The 14216-nt window shown below is 55.9% G+C and overlaps 1 protein-coding gene across 1 annotated transcript; it reads right to left on the bottom strand.

The window, feature by feature from the left end:
- Nucleotides 1–89: 89 nt before the first annotated feature.
- PLEKHG6 (pleckstrin homology and RhoGEF domain containing G6) lies at nt 90–14016 on the bottom strand. Its single transcript, XM_063104264.1, has 14 exons — nt 13864–14016; nt 12473–12628; nt 11455–11619; nt 10978–11073; nt 10675–10725; nt 10182–10331; nt 9180–9290; nt 8881–9030; nt 8516–8653; nt 8080–8199; nt 7620–7752; nt 7385–7500; nt 1504–1643; nt 90–786 (listed from the first exon to the last, which is right to left on the bottom strand). Exons 1-14 carry the CDS (start codon nt 14014–14016, stop codon nt 90–92), a joined length of 2376 nt encoding a protein of 791 aa, XP_062960334.1.
- Between the last annotated feature and the right edge of the window lie 200 nt (nt 14017–14216).

The raw sequence follows: 14216 nt of genomic DNA on the forward strand, positions 1-14216 counted from the left end.
GTGAGGCTAGGGGCCTTTCCCTCCCTTTGCCCTTACCTCCCCAACTCCCCTCTCCTCTGCCCGCTCCCATGCTGGCTTCCCTTTGGCACTTACGACGTGGAAAGAGGGGTGTCCAGCTGTATGATGTGGGGACCTCGCATTCTTTGCAGTTGGGCCCGAGTCAGCTTCCGAGACTCGCTGTCCGCAGGCTCCGGGGCTCCCTCGAGCCTTTGGCTGGCCAGTTCCTCCCTGATCTCCTTGAGCATGTCCTCAGCCCGGAGGTGGCGAGGGGACGGGGTGTGGCCAGGTCCCAGGGAGAGAGGCCCCTCTTCCTCATCCGCGGAGGACTCCCAGGGGCTTTCCCCAGCAGAGTCGGTGTGGGTTGGGGACGGGGGGAGCTGCCCGCGCAGGAGGGCCCTGTGCAGGGTTTCCACCACCACATTCCCTCCCGCTGAGGTCCCATCTTCTTCCTCAGACCAGGTGGGTGTGTCCCCCCTGGGAAGACTGCCTCCTCTTTGGATCCCTTCTGGCAGATTGGGGGCACTTCGGCGTTGAGGAGCTTGGGGGTCAGGAGGCTGGGGGCGCAAACGAACATCTCGGAGGTCCAGGGTGGAGAAGGTGAGGCGCGGGTCCCGCCGGAAGGCCCTTGGGCGTAGACGGCTCAGTGAGGAGTGAGACCCCTTGGGGGAGCCTGGGATTAAAGTGCTGTAGCCAGAGTCTGAGGTGTCATCTGGTACATAGGGAGCATCTTCATCCGTGTCTTCAGTCACCACCAGGTGAGGGATGATGGTTGAGAACTCAGGAGTCCTACAATTAATAGCAAATGGTCAGAGTCAGATGCTTCGGGGTCAAGTTCAAGTCCAGGAAGTCTCCCTTGATCACTACATCCAGAAATGGCCCCTTCTCCAAACTTATTTTGGTATCGCCTTTACCACTGCACTGTGATCGTTTTTCTCATCTCACTGGCTAGACCAGAAGCTCCTAAAAGAGTCTGGGCTGCCTCTAAGCCATCTTACCCCACAGCATGTGTTCCAAGACCTTGTATCAAATAGATGGTCAGGTATTTGCTGAGTGGTTCCTGACCTCCCCTGAAGTTACCCCCAGTGATGGGTTCTTCTTTTCTCTTTAACTGTGCTGCTATGCAGCTGTGCTATCCTGGATGAACCTCTCACACTCTCTGGGGATTTGGACTAGCCGGATCCTGGCAGCTCTGATATTCTGCAAGTAAATTGCCCACTTCCCTCTGGAGACTGCTTCTCTCATGCAATTCATGTGCATGTTCCTGTTTCTTCACCCTGTGCCAGCCCTAGGCTGGCTAACCCTATAGTCTGTCCCATGCTCCCCTCCACACAGCTGGTATCAACCTGTTCTACTCCAAGCCACAGCCTACATGCGATCCTCTATCTAGTCCCAATTCACCCCAAACCTGTAGTGCCATTTTTCAGCCTTTTGGGCTCCTGCTGTCCCCCTCCCTGCCTGCGGCCCCCCTGCTTTGGGAGACCCTGTGGTCCATGTGGGTCTTACCTCCCTTCTGTGCTGCTCTGAGAGCCCTCCTGGGAAGGCGTGGATGGTCTGGTGCTGGGGGACTCCCTGTCCCGATAGAGGGCCAGGAGCTCCCTCTTATGTTGGACGTACTCCTCCGCCTTCAACTTTTGTAGGGTGACCTGGGGCAGGGGTACTTTCATTATTAAGAGCTCTCATTTACTGAGCACTTGTTGTACGCCAGGCACTGTGCTAAGTGCTTTACATACATTATCTTGCTTAATCTCCTCAATGCTGTGAGGCAGATATTTTACCCCTACGTGACTACTGAGAAGTGGAGACTGTAAGGTTAGGTAACTGCCTGAGTAAGAAACAGTAAGAAAGTGGGGTAGCACCAGGATTTGGTGGCACCAAACTCAAGAGCTGGTGCTGGGGGTGTGTGGGGTGAACAGAATGCCCCTTTTCATACCTGTTCAGTTCTCCCTGCTTCTCATGCCCGCTTGGCAAACCCTTTGTGAGGTGTGCCCCCTCCTTCGGGAAGCTCTCCCTGATTGATGGTGATGGTGGTCTAAGTTCTATAAGTGATGCTGGGGTCTCAGGTTGCTCCTTCAAAAGCATCCCTCTCCCACGACCTGGGCCTCTGCTGTAAAGCTGGGGAGAGCAGGAGGGCAGAGGGTGGGCAGGGGCAGGCTTTGTCCTGGGCTGAGGGCTCTGCTGTCCTTCAGAGGAATGACAGCAAGACTGTCCATAGAAGGAAGAGGAGAGACTTTACATTGTCTGTCTTCCCCCCTCAACATTTTCATACAGCTGCCATCAGGATAAAATAGTGACATCTGAGGTTCACAAAACACTTTCACATGCATGTGGCCATTCGATACACACCATTTCCCTGAAGGGTGGAGTCATGCATATTAACCCATTTTACAGACAAGAAAACTAGACTTAAAGAGGTGAAGTGACTTGCTCAAGGTCGCACAGGTAGAGAAGCAGAGCTGGGCCTGGGCCTTGCTCTTTTGAGTCCCAGTTCAGTAACTGCATTGTTTTTCAAGGGCAGCCTGGCAGGGTGAGAGTTACCAAAGGACCTTAGCTGGGGGAGGGGGAAGGCAGGCAGCAGAAACCAAGGAGAGGCTGTGGGCGGATGCTTGGCAAGAGGGAGGCAGCGGTGGCTGCCGTGGGCAGGGCAGCGCTGACATCAGTCCTCGCTGGAACGCCATATCACTGAAAAAATACTGCAGCACCTCTGCGCTGGTAAGGAAGCGGCTGCCCCCGAGCCTCCACCTCCCTTCCCCAGGCATCGCCCCCACCCCCACCCCCATGATCTAGCAACATCGATGACAACATCAGGCACAGCAGAGGACCTCTCTTACACCCCCCACCCCACATAATTCTCCATTCTGATGGCTTGATGCCCATGCCATACTAGTTGTTAAATATTTTTAATATCTCCCCAGCTTGAGTATATGAGCACTTAGACTTCCCCAAAGCTTCTCCAGAAACACTTGAGGCAGCTGGGTCAGGACAAGAGACATGTTGGGGAAATGGACGAACAGGGATAGGAAAATAACATCAGGTTTATATTTCCAATTCTCAGTGCAAGGATCCTTAGCAGTCTCCTAAGACCTAATCTGCTGGCTGGAGCAGAGGATGGTGCCTGAGGGCAGGAAACCAGCACACCAGAGCCAGGTCCTCTTCCCGGGCCTCCTCTCCTGGCTCCACGTGGAGTGAGGGAAGGAATGAGAGAAAGGCAGGTGGAGGACTACTCTTGGGGCCAGGGTTGGGGCTGGGGCAGCCTGCTTGTCCTTTTGCCCCACATGACCCAAGTCCAAGTTTGTGTTTGGGATGCCCAGGATAAGGATATTGGGTAGAAGAAAAAAACTGGAAGGAAGAAGGGGTTTCTGGCAGGAACATCCAGTGCCACCAGCATCTCCACTAAACTTGACCCTTGCCCTACCCCAGGAAGAAGCTGGGAGGTGGAGGGAGCCTCCAACACCAGGGGACAGGGCTGTCTGAGGTGCCTCTAGCTACCCCAAAGTTTCTCCAGCAAGCCTGGGAGGAGAGACACGTGGTGGGGGCAGGGCAGGAAAGGAAGAGGAAATCAGTGCTTGAGCCAGAATGTGACACCCCCGCAAAGCTGGGGAAAGGAAGGAAGGGCTCCTCCAGCAGCATTCTTCCTTTGTCCCGGTGGAGAACTGAAGCCTTGAAGAGGAAATGCCTCCTCGCTCTGCTCTGCCTCTGTGGTGGCTCCCAGATGTACCCGCTCTCCTCCCAGAGTTCCCAGTTCTGGACTAAAACTGATCTCTGGAAGTGTCCACGGACTTCCTGAGCAACAAATGCATTTCCCCAGTCAGCATCGGGCCCTGCCCAGGCACCACTGACCACCCCTTTCTTCTAATGATGACAGTGACAAACATTTATGGAGCGTCCGTCCATTCAGTGCCGGGCCATGTGCCAGGCCACTCACAAACAGCACTCTGTCCCTCATGGTAGTTACGATTATCAGCACAATTCTCCCAGACGGAGGCTGGGCTTGGAAAAGTGAAGTAACTCACCCAAGCACACAGATTGCTGAGAGAACAGCAGGGCTGTGCACTCTGCTCCAGACCCCGGCTTTTACCCTCGGCCGCCTTCTAAAGTTTCCCGTTCTGCAATCTCTTGGCCTGTCTCTGACAGCTCTTTCTGTTCCCCTCCCTGGTTCCTTCCTCTTTCCAGCTACTAAATATGGGCACTCCCCAAGACTCAGTCTCTCCCCTCTTGAGAAGCTCATTTTCTCTAAAAGCCTAAGCCGCCCCTGGGCTGGGAATAAATCTACATGTACATTTCTAGAAGGGGTAGGGAAAACAGTCTGACTCCTGGGGATCGCTCTGTGAAGGGGACCAATAGATATTTTACTGCCTTCTTCAGTTATGAAGACTGATGGTAACAGAGAAGGATTCCCTAAGAATTCGGTGTGACACAAGAGCAGGAAAACTGAACTCAAAGTTTCAGGCATCTTTGTTTTGCTAATGGGGGCCTGGAGCTGGTGCACACCTTGGTCATAGATCAGAGTGACCATTCCTCTGTTAGCCTGGAGGGAGACTGGGCGTGGGGGGTCACTAAATTATTTTGCATAGTAAAATACCAGCAATATTTAGTGGCCCCTGGGAGTTCTAAAGGGAGATGGTGGAAGTGGGGGGGGGGGTTGTCAGGGGACTGGGAACCAAAGAAAGAGGAGAAAGTTCTGAGGGTTGGTAAAGAAGAGGCTGCTACCAGTGATGGCCGCCTGTCTGCTGGCCTGGGGAGGCAGGGGCCCTGGGGATACTAGTGCTTGCTCCCGATTTTGTCCTCCAGTTCCCCTTTAGCCCCTTGGCCTTCAGGAAAACTTGATTAACCACTAGAATGGTGCAGTAGCCAGTCAGTCCAGCCCTGTGAAACTGTTTAGGCTTCAGGAGGAGGGTGTAGGGAGAAGGGCCCCGCTCTGCAGAGAGGGGGTTATGAGCCAGCTGGGAGCACGCGTGGGGCAGATGGAAGACCAAGAGCACCACAAAAAGCAGATGCCTCCCCCGCTCCCGCCCCTAGCTTTGGCTTCCTGGGGACTGGGGCCGTCTTGTTTAGGTATGCAGAGAAGCAGCAGCTCCCCAGGGCTGGAGGACTCAGACCCTGAGGTCCTCCTGTCCTTCATCTTTATTTCTCACCTGAATTCCAGACCTGTGTTTCTACATTTCCAAAAGCCCCTAAGATCTCCACTTGGCTGTCTCCCACTGCCTCAATTTCCAAGTGCTTCTGTTTAGAACTTAATGGTACTATCCTGGCCTCACTTCTCCCAGGAAGCAACAACTAAACAAACCGGTTTCCCTTTGCAGTGATTTCCTTTCGGTCAGGGGCACCATTGCCAACGCAGTCTTTCAAACAGAAACTTCAGGAGGCAAACCATCCTCTTTGTCCTCGAGTGCCTTGCGTTACCAGGCTGTGTGCTTGATTGGAAAGAGTTCTTTAAATCTTCCCCATGAGGCAGGTACTGTTGTTATGTATATCAGTCTTGCAGCTGAAGAAACCGAAGCTGAGGGAGGCCACATAATTTACCCAAGGCCACTAGGCCAGTAAGTGGGAGGACTGGTGTCTGATCCGTCAGCACGGCCTTTTTACCAGTCTGCCTAGGTCTCTCTTCTTTAATTCCTTTCCTTTCCTTTTTCTTTTTTCTTTTTTGTGTTGTCTCCCCAAAGCCATGGCGCTGAACCTTCAATGTTTCCTACCCAGACGAGTACAATATACCTCCTGCCACCAATCTCTCCCTCCTTCAGCCCAGGTATCACACTGCTACCTGATTTTCATAACAAAACCAAAAACAATTCAAGACAAAACACACCGATCTCATAGTCATTCCCTTAGGAATGAATTTGTGGCAGCTGTCTTGTGCACCCTGTTCCACGGAACCTCATCCAGGTGCTCTTCTGCAGCTCTGAGGTCCTTAGAACCTGGCCTCTCATGACTCCCTCACACAAACCTCGTGCTCCAGACGTGGACAGATATGGTCACTGTTCCAAACATAAATCCAGCCCAATTGCTCCTCTAATTCTTCTGCTTATGGTCTTCCCTATGCTTAAAATTCCAACTTAATTATCCAGCCTTCTTCGGCCATTCTGCTCCTGTAGTGGGTGGGTTGAATAGTGGCCCCCAGAAAGATATGTCTACGTCCTAACCCCTGGAATTTGTAAACGTGACCTTATTTAGAAAGAGGGCCTTTGCAGAGATGAGATCTTCCTGGATTTAGGGTGGGCTCTCAATAATGATTGGTTTCATTACAAGAGAAAGGACGGGGAGATTTGGACGCAGAGACATACGGAGAGGAGGGTCATGTGAAGACAGAGGCAGAGACTGCAGTGACACTGCCCCAAGCCAAGGAGCCACCAGAAGCTGGAAGAGGCAAGGAAGGATTTTCTGCTAGAGCCAGGGAAGAAGCTCAGCTCTGCCAACACCTTGGTTTCCAACTTCTGGCCTCCAGAACGGTGAGAGATAAGTTTCTGTAGTTTTAAGCTACCAAGTTCGTGGTAACTACTACAGCTCCACTTAGCTCTCTTCTTTTATCACATAAACCTACCCATGTCACTCCCCCGCTTAACACCGTCACTGGCTCCGTGTCATCTATAGGACAAAGTTCAAGTTCCTGAGTATGGCATCCAGAGATGGGCGGGCTCTCACGGTGCCTACCTCCCAGCCTCTCTCCTGCTGCGTCTCCCTGTGTACTTTATGTCCGAGCAAAACCCAACTGCCACGGCGATGGCTCTCTCGACACCCACCACTGTTTCATATTTTGGGCCTTTGCACGTTCTACCTCTCTGTTTTGAAAACCGTTCCCTCCCACCCATTTCTCCCTGACCTACTCCTAGGTATCCCCCCAAATGGTGCTCAGACATCAGCTCCCGTGTGACCTCCTCTCAGCCTCCCCTCCCCTGAAACTGTCCCTTTCCCACCAGACCCAGGCACAGAATGTGTCACTCCCTTCTCAGTCCTAGTTTCACTCTGTGTACGTGTTTCTGTTATTTGGATGCTAAATACTCTAACTAGGCTGCAGCGCATATTCCTTAAGGGCAGCGGTGGTGTTTTATTCTTTTCTGATTCCCTAGCTCCTAGCTCTAGTGCCTGTACCCAGCAAGGGCCACATAAATGCCTGTGAGTGGACGACAGGGTTTAGAAGTTTGATTGTTTCAGGGTGTACAGACCTTTAGAGGATGCTGTGTCTTGGGCTCTCCCAGTGGCTGGCACAGCATCTGGCCAAAGGCTTTCTTCCATCCTCATACGGATGGCAGCTGCTCGGGCTCCCTGGTAAGGGCATGCCTGGGGTGCTGATGGTCCCGTCTGACCCTGCACCCACCCAAGCCTCTCTCTCCTTCTCCTCCTCCCTCCAGGGGTGCCTGCCTGTCCCTCCCCATGTGTGGCTTTCACATACCTGGGCCTGCTGGGTCTTCTCTAGCCACCGGGCACAGTCTGTAGGACTGGGACAGTGCACAGTGAGGGCACCAGAGACGCACTGGAATTCGGAGAGGTGGATCACCAGGAAGCTGTCTGGGTGGAGGAGAAGGTCTGCTTCAAGGGCCGGGCCCTATTTGATCTGGATCCTGACCCCTCCTTCCCCTTGCCAAGAGGAAGGGAGAAGGGAAAGGTCCCCCGCAGGAGAGACATACTAGGGTCTCGCAGTGGTCGGCACACAAGCTTCTCCAGCATGAGAGGGGGACGGATGACCTTGGCTTTGTCTGCCTTGCGTTGGGGCTTGGTCACTAGGAGTACATCAGAGAAGAGGAACAGGTACACGTCCAGCTAGGGGTGGTGGTGCAGGAGAAAGAGAGGGGGGTCAGCTGGAGCAGGGGGAAGGGTTGGTCGGGGTCACAATTGGGTGCCGGTGTACACAGGAGACAAGTGCAGAGCCGCGAAACACCTGAGCTGGAGTGGGTGTTGGTTTGGTCTCATTTCTCTCTTTATAGGCAGGGAAGGTGGCTGGCTCAGGGTCTCAGCCAGAACCACGTCTTCTCCTCAACACACACACACACCCTTCCCCCCTAGCTTTTCTGCCCCTCACTCTGTCCCCGCCATGCCTCCCTTCCAGTTCATCTCCCGGCTCTTCCGCTCCTCTCCCAGCCCCCTCACCTTTGCTTCGCGCCCCTCCTTCACTCGCACGGCTCCTTCCAGCAGCAGCTGTCTGCTGTGTTCAGGGGCAACTCCCAGCATGGGGGACGTCAGGTCCAGGGTGGAGAATGGACGCAGGTTCTGAGGAACACACAGGGGAGGGGATCGGGGCACTGGGCAGGCTTGTCACCACATCCCAGTCAAGGGTGGCTCCTTGGTCTGCCACCGGCAACTTCTCCCTCCAATCCTCCCCCTCACCCCCCAGCCGGAGAAGAGATGAAGCATCCCCGGACCTCCTTTCCTTGCTTCTTCACTGTACCCTTGGTCCCTCGCCACCGGGAAGGAGTGGTGGGCACGCCCTCCTGTGGCACCCAAGTCCAGGGTGTTCTGACCTCTGCCCCTTCCTTTCCTAGGCACCTTGCTTTTTCTGAGGACCCTTCCCTCTGTCCTCTCTCACCTTCTCCACCTCCTCACTGGACGGCTCCAGCACCTCATAGGGCCCAATGCGTTGGGCTGCAGCCACCAAGCTCTCGTACTCTTCGCCCTGGCGGACCTGCCCATTGATGTGCCGCAGGAATGACTCCACAGCGGCAATCTTGGTGGCGGGGTAGGGGTACAGAGGAGGTACAGCTCAGCCCCTTACCTTATATGTCCCACCCAACCAATGCCAACCACAGTATTCTAAAACAGGCCGAACCAGTCAGTGCCATACTGTCACATACACACGGGGAAAGGGGAAAGAGACCCTCAGAGTCCCTGGAGATCAGTTTCCACCCACCAGCCCCCAGCTCCTAAGGGTCCTGGCCCTGCCAGGGCACTTACCATGGCGTTCAGGGCTTCTCGGGCCTGTGCCTCAGGACTCCTCTTGAGCACAGCCTGGAGCAGCAGTGGGTACTTGGTGATGCGCTGGTGGGGCTTGATGAGCAAGTCGCCCAGCATCTGCCTCCCTGAGCGCTTGTGCTTCTCACACCACTGCCAGGGGAGGTGTGCAGGCGCTCAGGGGTCTGCAGCTCCCCCCTGCCCCAGCTGAGTGCTTACCTCTGCCCTGGGCCCAGCTGCAGACTGAGCATGACCTGGCTGTGTAAGATGCACCCCCCACTCCCCAGGGGCCCCTCTCCCACCTGCACGAAGGCATGGAAGAGTGGGTTAGTGTCTTGCTGCTTCCGGGCGTAAGCCATGGTGTGCTTCACTCGCAGACAGTACTGGACGTAGGGCTGGAACCGCTGGCCGAACTGGAGGGACAGATATGTGGGGTGGGGAGCAGACAGGGGGAAGAAGTTCACAAATACAGGCTCTGGCTGCAGACACAGGCGCAGGATGGGGAGAGGGCCTCCCACAGACCTAGTCCAGCTCTTGCCAGCCCCTACCTCCCGTAATTGCTCTCCCAGCCACCCCCTCTCTTTGGATTCTGGGGAGGAGCTCGAGGTTCCTAGGGGCAGACCCACGCTGCCCTCAGAGCTCCTTCTGCCCACAGGGCCTGCCATGCCCTCCTGCTCTTGACTTGCTCTCCTGCCATCAATAATTCAGCTGGACCATTTTCAGGGCACTGCAGATCCCATTTCACCCTGGGGGTGGTGACCTCAGGGTTGCCCAGAAGCCCTGCTCCTGTGGGAGGGGGTGCCTAAGGCTCCCAGGAGACTCTCTCCCTGACCCCCACGCCTCTCACCCCCCCATGGCAACATCTTCCTGCAGGGCTCACATTTTTCTGGCTGGAAGAACTGGAAGGAAGCCTGATGCTAGGCCCTCTTGCTCTCACTTCTCCATACACCGGGTACCCCTGTGGCCTTTTGCACCCCCTACTCTACCCAGTCATCCTAAGAGTCCCCTCACTTAGGCTCCATTCTTGCATGCAGCTATCTGTAGATGGAGCTCTGCCCAAGAATTAATATTTTAGGGTTGATAAGAGCGGAGGCGTAACCCTCGCCTGAGACAGTTGCATTTACATTACATAAGGGCCTCCAGGTGCAACATGTGGAAGGAAGAGCAGGAGGTGAGGTGATATGTTGGAGTAGGGGCTGTGCCCTGTAGAAGGATTCGAGTCCCAGAGGCATGACCTACAGACAAGACCCCACTGGGCTCTCCAGTCCCGTCCCCTGCAGGTGGGGCCTTTCACCAGGCCTCACCGTCAGAAAGCCATTCTGCAGGCCGACTGGGTCCAGAGGCTGGCCTGAGGCTCGAGTCTCCTCCAGGGTGGGCCCCAGCACCTCCTCCCAAAAGTTCCGGTGGGCTCGAATCAGGCTGGGGACGTTTCCAAACAGGGTCTCTGCTGATACCTGGGGGAGGCAGCGGAACTTAGCAGCATGCACTTGGCAGGTCACCGTCAGGCAGTACTGGCCACGGGCAGGCAAGGACTCTAAGCTTGAATGTCAGGGGTGGGGTGGTGAGGATGAGCCTGACTGTGGGCCTGGAAGATCTAAGGGGCCCTGGCTCTCCCTTCTACCTCAGTGGCACCTCAGCCTCAGTGGGCCGAGTACTGGGAAATAGGGGACCTGTGGCCTGCTCAGGGTGTAGGGCAGGCAGGGGTATCCTAGGAAATGGGGCAGTGGGAATGCGGACTGGGTGGCCTGGAGGGCTCTCTGACCCCCACCCTCCCCCAGGCTCAGAGCTCCTACTCACTTCCGTCAGCAGCCCCACTCGCTGCAGGTTCAGTAAACCAGCGGCTAGGATCTAGAGGCAGGGAGAGAGAGGGGGGTCTCAGCACCTGACCTCCTGCCTCCCTGACCCCAGCCTAGCCCTTCAACGTCACCCCCCACCAACTTCAGTACTGCCAACCTCTCTCCCCAGATCTTGGGTGGGTCTGAAATCAGGGGGATCTCTTGTATCCTGCCCCTCCCTCCCCCAGTGACCTGCCCCTCTGGTCTGGGAGAATGTGGGTTATCAAGGGAGGTGGGGAAATGGCTGGGGCTGAGGAAGGCTCACATTGGTCATGATCCTGAGCATCCTCACATAGATGAGCTCGGTGGTCAGCAGCTCCCACAGTGCTTCCTGCTGGTGGCACAGCTCCCGGCTCATCTCCTGGGTGGGGAGGGGACAGTGCTGGTTCACTTGTGGAGTGATGGTAAGAATGGCAGGTGCCATTTATTAAGTGCTACTGGATCTGCTCCACAGGTTCTGGGCACTCTGTACATGACCTTTCAATCCTCAAGCCAGTCCTCCAGTGTGCAGGTGGTATTATCCCCAGTTTACGTAGGAGGCCACGGAGGCTCCGAGAGGTTCGCTTTCTGGACCAAGGTCTTGCTAGTAAGTGGCAGAGCTGGGATTTAAACCCAGATCAAGATGTCTCCAAATGCTTTCCTCATGACCCCACCTCTTGAGGCCTTTCCCTCCTCCAGGGCAGAAGTGAGAAATTTGTGCGTGTCTGTAACTCCATGGGGACAGACGCTGTTTCAGGCCCACCTTGTGCCCAGGCACCAGCTCCCTCCAGGACGTCGAGATGTTTAGGCCGCTGTCACCGCCCTCTCCTATCTCCCAGCGCTTCCGGTCTTCAGGGGGCAGACGGGGCATCCCAAACATGCTGAATGTGTGCAGCCTCATCTCCAGCTCTTGGGCCTTGGTGACTTCCTGGGGGAGCCAAGGAGATCAGTCCTGGCCACATCCTCGGCACTCAGCCCACCTGGCTCCGGGAGGGCTGTGTGTGTGTGTGTGTGAGTGTGTCTGTGTGTGTGCGCGCACGCGCGCATGTGTCTGGGATGGGAGGTGGCAAGCAGCACTGAGTAGGAGTGGGGACATGGGGGTTCGGGGGATAGGGATCAGCCCCAGCTGGAATTACACGGGAAAAGGCATTGCTGGAATGTGGTTGGAGAGGCACCTTGGTCTGCAGAAAGGTCTCTGGATAGAGGGATCTGATCTGGACTCTGTAACCAGAAAGATACTTTCCAGGTTCTCCAGATTCAGAGCATGGAGGTAGAGGGTGGTTTGTGGGCAGAATCAGACCATTCAGAGGGACCTTCAAGTGAAGACCAGAACAGGACTTATGGAACCAGTGGTCTCAGGTAACGTTTTGACATTTGCCCATAAAAGGGACATTTTTATGAAGCAATATGGCTTAAGTTTTTTTGGTACCAAGTAATATGGTCAACAGAAATTCCTGACCTTACTCCATCCACAGTGTGGCTCAGGAGGAGCAAGGTGAGACTTGGGGACGCAGCAAGCGCAACTAGCTCTCATATTACTTGGTAATTTTCAAAAGCTGAAAGTTTAATGTTAATAGTTTGTTCTTTAAATTTTGTCAAAATATCTTGAGTGAAAGTCACTGGGTCCAATGCACGGACCAAGTAGAGATGTATCCCTGAGGGGGTCTCCAGACAGAGTCATGACTGACTCCTCAGAGGGGCTGCCAGGCAAAGCCTCCTTTGCCCTGGGGCTTGCTGGGCCTGATTGCTTGTGGAGCATGGGCACGGGAATGACCCCTCACCTTGAGTTTGGGGGAGTAAGGTGGGCTAGCGCTCAAGTGGCCTCCATGCCTCTTCTCAGGCTCCGGTTCTCTCAACCTCATGGGAGACAGGCCTCTGGTCTGGCCAGAACCCTTGGCAAAGGGGCCATAGTGCTGCAGGTGCCGGCGACTGGGGTCCTGGGGGAGGAGCAGGGGAAGCTGTAGGTGTGTCCCCCTTTCCCTAGAAGTACCACACAGGTGGTAGGGGCCAGGCTTGGCTATAGGCATCGTCCCCCACCCCCAAGAGTTGGGCTGGCTCACCTCTCCCTTCAAACTAGTTTGGTGTGGGCTGCTCCTGCCCTGAGTCACAGTGGCTGCTGCCAGGGAGGCCAAGCTCTGCTGGGCAGGGGCATGCCAACCTGGCTCCCCAAGTGGGCCTGGGGGCAGAAGCAGGGCCTCCTCTAGAGCAGGGCACAGGCGTGCACAGGCCTGGGCCCTGGTATGTGTAGCCAGTATCTGTCCGCTAACGCGTGTGCTCTTTGTACTAGAGGCTTGTGTGGACAACGTGTCATGCCCACGCATTCCAGGTCCTTCTCCCCACAGCTTCCTTGTCTGTGACCAGCCTCCCTCACACATGGGGATGAGGGCACACACACGTGTGGTCGCCTCCCCAGGGGTGTACAGCCTGTGTCCTATCCAGCTGGGAGTGGCTGTCCTTCCGTGTGAGGGGTTGAGGCTGGAGCCACAAGTCTCCTCCCAGGGCAGGCCTGGTCACATTCCTTGATCTGCCTGTGGCCTGCATTACCCCACACGCTTCCCGCCCTCAGCCTGGGAGAGTTCCCATCTCCAAGGACCAAGTCCTTCCCCAGGGCAGCGGGGGATGCCCCCAGTTGGAAGCAGAACTCTTCTCAAGGTGGAGGGGAAGCCTTGAGGCTGAGGGAGAAATGGGAGCTCCGGCTTCCACGCCCCTTTCCCTGGTCAGGATTGGAGGGGGGCCGGGCAGGTGGAGCCAGGGGTGGAGCCCAGGCAGGCCCCCTGACACCCTCCCCCACCTGGACAGCAGGGACACCCTGAACCTTTGCTCTTCCTCAGTCCTGACTCAGAGGCAGGCGGGTGTCAGGGAGCCCTCAAACTCCTGCCAACTCTGGGTTTGGTGACTTTACCCACAGCTCTGTTCCTCAGACCTGTCTAGCAGCACCTCCTCTGCAGGTCTGGCTTTTCCTGGCTCTCTGCCTCTCCTGCCCCGGCCATCTGTGACCAGGGTGTGAAGTCCTGGGAGCCTGGCCTGGGCACTGCCCTACTCTCCCCCACAACCCAGGAAGGAAGAGTAGGGGTAAGGGATAGGAATAGAGCAGCCTGTGAACCCGTAAGGGGACAGAGACTACAAAGCCTGGGTGTCTGCCCTCCTGCCCCACCCAGGTCACCCTCAGGACACAGCCTGGACTCACCAACACAAGGCCTCCTCGGGGATAGAGGCTGCCAGCAGCACTCCGGGCAGAGGCCTGATGTCGCCCCCCATACGTCTCAATGAGAGAGGCCACGAGCCCTTGGGAGGGGCCCTCATCTGGCGGACTGATGGCCTGCATCCCTTCTCTCCAGGGTCACCTCCAAAGGGTCATAGTTCCAATGTCCAAGAGAAAGGGGTCCCTCGAGGCTGCAAGAGGGAAAAGTCAGGAATAGAACGGCCAGCGGAGGTCAGTGAATGGCACCAGGCTGGAGACCAAGAGGCAGGGAGGGAAAGAGGGTGCTGTGTGGGAAGAGAGGGCCAAGGGCTTGGTCACTTGTT

The sequence above is a fragment of the Cynocephalus volans genome, chromosome 1 (assembly GCF_027409185.1).
Source record: "Cynocephalus volans isolate mCynVol1 chromosome 1, mCynVol1.pri, whole genome shotgun sequence".
NCBI classification, from domain to species: domain Eukaryota; kingdom Metazoa; phylum Chordata; class Mammalia; order Dermoptera; family Cynocephalidae; genus Cynocephalus; species Cynocephalus volans.